The following is a 4,090-nucleotide window of genomic DNA, read 5'->3' on the forward strand; positions in this document are numbered from 1 at the left end:
TTTAAATTTTCTTGGGAGATGTGACTGACTGAAAGCAATTTTATTTATTTATTTATTTATTCTTGCGTATTCTCGCATCTCGTATGTAATCTATGTTAAGGTTTAGAGTTCTTCCAGGAAGATCGGTAAATTTTGACAATATATTGCTCTGTTATCAACATATTAAGTATGGATCAATATAAACAAAATAAACACTGGAGCTTTTCACCATAAATTAAGAAAGTAAAACTACAGTAACGAACGTGGTTTATAGCTTTAGTATAAATAAATACTATGTGATAGGACCAACACTAACAGTTATCAAAGACGGGCTTATCTTTCGGTATATAAAAAGTATAAGCCAAGATTGTAATTGCTTTAATTCTGATTTAAAATGTGGAACTTGCGTTTAAGAAAAAACTTGGTAACAGGGAGAGAAGAACGCCAAGATCGAGAGCAAATTGAGTGAGCCGACTTGATTGCAAGTCTTCACTGTTACGGGTGCTTGTCCAACAAAAAATATTCAATGAAATTTGAGATCTTACATTAAGACAATCCACACACGTTTAACTATCGTAGGTGGTGGCCGATTCAGTTTAGTTCCATGGACAATAATATCAAGCAAATATAGTTCAAAATGAAATCTTGTCAACATCACATCAGTGGCTGAGTTGCATTTAATTTTCTACTTTTTCTCTGTTTTTCACACCGGTTTCCAACAGTCCCACTAGAAATCGAGGCATCCTTTTTTCTAAGAAAGGGTTGACATTAAAATATTTTGAATGCATCTATAGACAACAGAAACAAAACTACATCCCCGTTATGAGCACTAGAGCAGGACGTCACTATTAGCAAAATGCAAGCTATAAACAACCATCAAAGCCTTTTCCCACTGAGTAGGACTCGCTACACCTATTAAACTGTAAAAATCAACCACAGATGAGCTAAATATATAAACAAAACGGAACAAGACCTATAACCACCCTCCACATTGTTTTTTCATTCACTGAGAAGAACAAGTCCAATCCCAAAGGTATCCCCCAAGTTAACAGGAAGTTGCTATACAAAAGTAGTAAAATTAACTTCAGTATCAAATCGAAGTTCAGAATAAATCCAAGTGAATAACAATACAGACTTTCCTTTACTATATTTTTGGGAGCTCAAATCATTACAGTCAATGTTTTCTGGTGTATAAATAGCAAAAATAGGGTTTAAACTTATTTTTTTGGGTGAACCTAGAATAACCCTCAGCCAGGAGCCAAGGACAAATCCCTTGAGACCCTTAAGGAGCTAACTTTTTCAACAAATATTTTTTCATATGCACAGATATGGAATTGAACACCTATCAATTTGCTTAAGGAACAAGATTATTTGTCAACCATGTTGGTGGTTTGAACTTAGAACACACAATCCCAAGCTAACTACCTACCCCCCCCCCCCCCCCCCCCCCCCAAAAAAAAAAAAATAAAAAATAAAAATAAAACTAGTCCAACCCTAGTAGGTTTCCATGTCAACTTTTATTACGTTGTAGAAACCAAATATCATAATCTAGCAGAAGGATACACAGGCAAAATGAGTTGCATAGATGAGACGAAAGAACATAAAAGAAAAACAAGAAGACAAAAAGTCCCTCAGTGCTAAATGGGCAATATATAACATAGATACTGCAGATATCCATCCCTTATATAGAATACCAACCAACACAATCAATGACTCAGAATTCTTTCTTCAGTCAACAATGGCCCTAGACAACACCTAGCAAGACAAGCAAGAAGCCATAATCGGTAATTGTACACAGAAAAGCTCAATGAATACTTCTTTTGCTTTGGTTTGAGCAAAAGAATCTACAATAATAGCATCAGTTGGAGCGCATGAGTTTAATCCACATTACCAGAAGTCCATACATGACAAGATTAGAAATTCACAATAGTTATCTATGAAAGCTAAACTACAAGGATCAAGGATGGAAAGTGCAAATCTATAATGGTAACTAAGTTTAAGAATGATATGTCAACTGAATTCTGTCAAAACACTTATTACTTGTGCAAACATTCTTTTATCAGGAAAACTGCTCCTTGCAGTAAGTTAAGGTTTTATCAATGAAGCAAAATATATCAGTCGATAGCCTCATAAGATAATCTGTAGTCAAACCAGAGAAATACAACATACATTTTGCTATCTCATTCATATAGAGAACAAACTACTTCTTTCAACTAGATAAAAATTAGCAGAGCAAATGACATACCAGTCATTGTCATTACACTATAAGCTATCACAAAATCATTTAAATAAAGATTTAACACAACATTCTCGCTGCTCCACCCAAGATATAAAGGTATAAATAAGGGCACAAAAACATGGTTGAATGATGCAAAGCTCATTCACAACACAAGCATATCCAATGTTGCAAAATAAAAACTCTCCAAAGATATTCTACCAGAAATCACCAAATGATACGTACTTTATACAGAACCTTGGAACCCAGTGCATTGGTCTAATATCAGAGATCCTATTAGGGGTCTAAAATGCAAATCCCTTGAATTCATTAATCATAGGAACACAAGCATAATACGGGCTTCTTTCATCACAAAAACTAATCCTAACAACTCTACTTCTATCAAATCATGTACCACAACATCTGTTGTGACACCGTTTACACAATCTTCCATTTGCATCCACCGAAAGAGGAACAATATTCTTGATACTATATATCCAGCATTAAAGCCGTCCCGATTATTGATGCAAGATGTTTCGACAAATTACATTAGAAAAGGTTAGCCATTATCAAGCTGAAAAAAAATATGCATAATAATAAAACCAATTGTTTGCAACAGCAACACTGCCACATTCTGGTATAATAATGCTTATACCCCAACAATCGCTCAAAATTGATAGTAACCCCAAAAAAAAGGAAGAAAAAAATTAAGTGCTCACACAAAGTGTCGTTCTCATATAGGCACGTAGCGTTTCAAAGCCTGCTTCGCCGTGACAGCGACTCCAACCACGACGCCGCCGACGGCTCCCGCCACCGCCGCCGAACGCACCCCTCTCGCGGCGCGATACAGCGCGCCAGTGCCGAGTCCGGCCGCGACGCTGTTCCAGACGTCGTCGGTGTCCCTCGCCGCCACGATCCCGCTCTCGATGCCGGCGTAGAGGAGGCCGATGACGCCGAGGCGGTTGCCCCAGGCGCGGCCGGCGTGGCCGGAGGAGTTGAGGACGCGGTTGACTCGGAGCTTGGCGGTGTCGCCGGACTCGAAGGATTTAACACCGTCGATGAGACCAGAGGCGGCGCCCCCGACAGCGCCGGCAAGGTAGCCGCAGCCGGTGTAGAAGGTGAGGTTCTCGCCCCAGGATCGGCGCTTGCGGCGGGCCTCCTCAACGAATAGGTACTCGGGAGTGGTTGGGAGCTGGTAGAGGTTGCGAATGGGGACTTCGAGGTCCTTGTATGGGTTGTAGAGGCGAGTTGGGGTCTTCGGATCGGAGCTTGAATCTTGATCGGGTGTCTGGTACGCCATTGGAGAGGCTTCCAGACTCGGGGGTTAGGGTTAGGGTTTTGAGAGAGAAAGGAACGAATCAGAGAATTACAGAAGAACGTTGCTGTGTGGAAAGTTATGATTTGGAGTATGGCGGCGCGTTAAGGGTCCGGTCGGTTAGATTTTTTATTTCCGGTTCGAACCGGAACGAGAAACTCCTTGCTCGCCAAGCCAAGTCTTTTCTCTTTTCTTGATGTCGTGTTTGGGGGGAACTTTTTATGCTTTTCTATTCGTTGATGAAAAATAAGATAGAAATTAAATTTAAATTTGAAAAAAGTGAAAGTAGGATATTCTCAAGTTTTCTTTCTATATTTTTTTTCTTTTTCTTTAACCAAATAGAAAAGAAAATATTATTTGTGTTTTTCTTTATATTCAACTAAATATATATAATTTGAAATAATTATTATAAAAGTTAATGATGATTTTTCATTTCATGACAAATTATAATTGAAATGCACCCCCCTCAATTCCTTTGAGTTTCATTCTTGCGAACGTACTTCCCAGGTGGAATACTTAACGCGTTAGCTACAGCATTGCACGGGTCGATACGCACCGCGCCTAGTATTCATCGTTTACGG

At 39.1% G+C, this 4,090-nt stretch overlaps 1 protein-coding gene across 6 annotated transcripts; it reads right to left on the reverse strand.

Moving 5' to 3' along the window:
• Window positions 1-624: 624 nt before the first annotated feature.
• On the reverse strand, window positions 625-3,681 carry LOC100813158 (mitochondrial import inner membrane translocase subunit TIM23-2). Of its 6 annotated transcripts, XR_005888728.1 has the most exons (3): window positions 2,914-3,681; window positions 1,678-1,734; window positions 625-899 (listed from the first exon to the last, which is right to left on the reverse strand). XR_005888728.1 is itself a non-coding variant. In XM_041009818.1 (2 exons), exon 1 carries the CDS (start codon window positions 3,492-3,494, stop codon window positions 2,928-2,930), a length of 567 nt encoding a protein of 188 aa, XP_040865752.1. In that variant the 5' UTR covers window positions 3,495-3,681; the 3' UTR covers window positions 625-891; window positions 2,914-2,927. The 6 variants fall into 6 exon arrangements, 5 of the variants coding, with proteins under 5 accessions (XP_040865752.1, XP_040865751.1, XP_040865753.1 ...); XM_041009818.1 differs by lacking the exon at window positions 1,678-1,734 and having other exon boundaries at window positions 625-891; XM_041009817.1 differs by lacking the exon at window positions 1,678-1,734.
• Window positions 3,682-4,090: the final 409 nt, after the last annotated feature.

Source organism: Glycine max, chromosome 15 (genome assembly GCF_000004515.6).
Source record: "Glycine max cultivar Williams 82 chromosome 15, Glycine_max_v4.0, whole genome shotgun sequence".
Taxonomy (NCBI): Eukaryota; Viridiplantae; Streptophyta; class Magnoliopsida; order Fabales; family Fabaceae; genus Glycine; species Glycine max.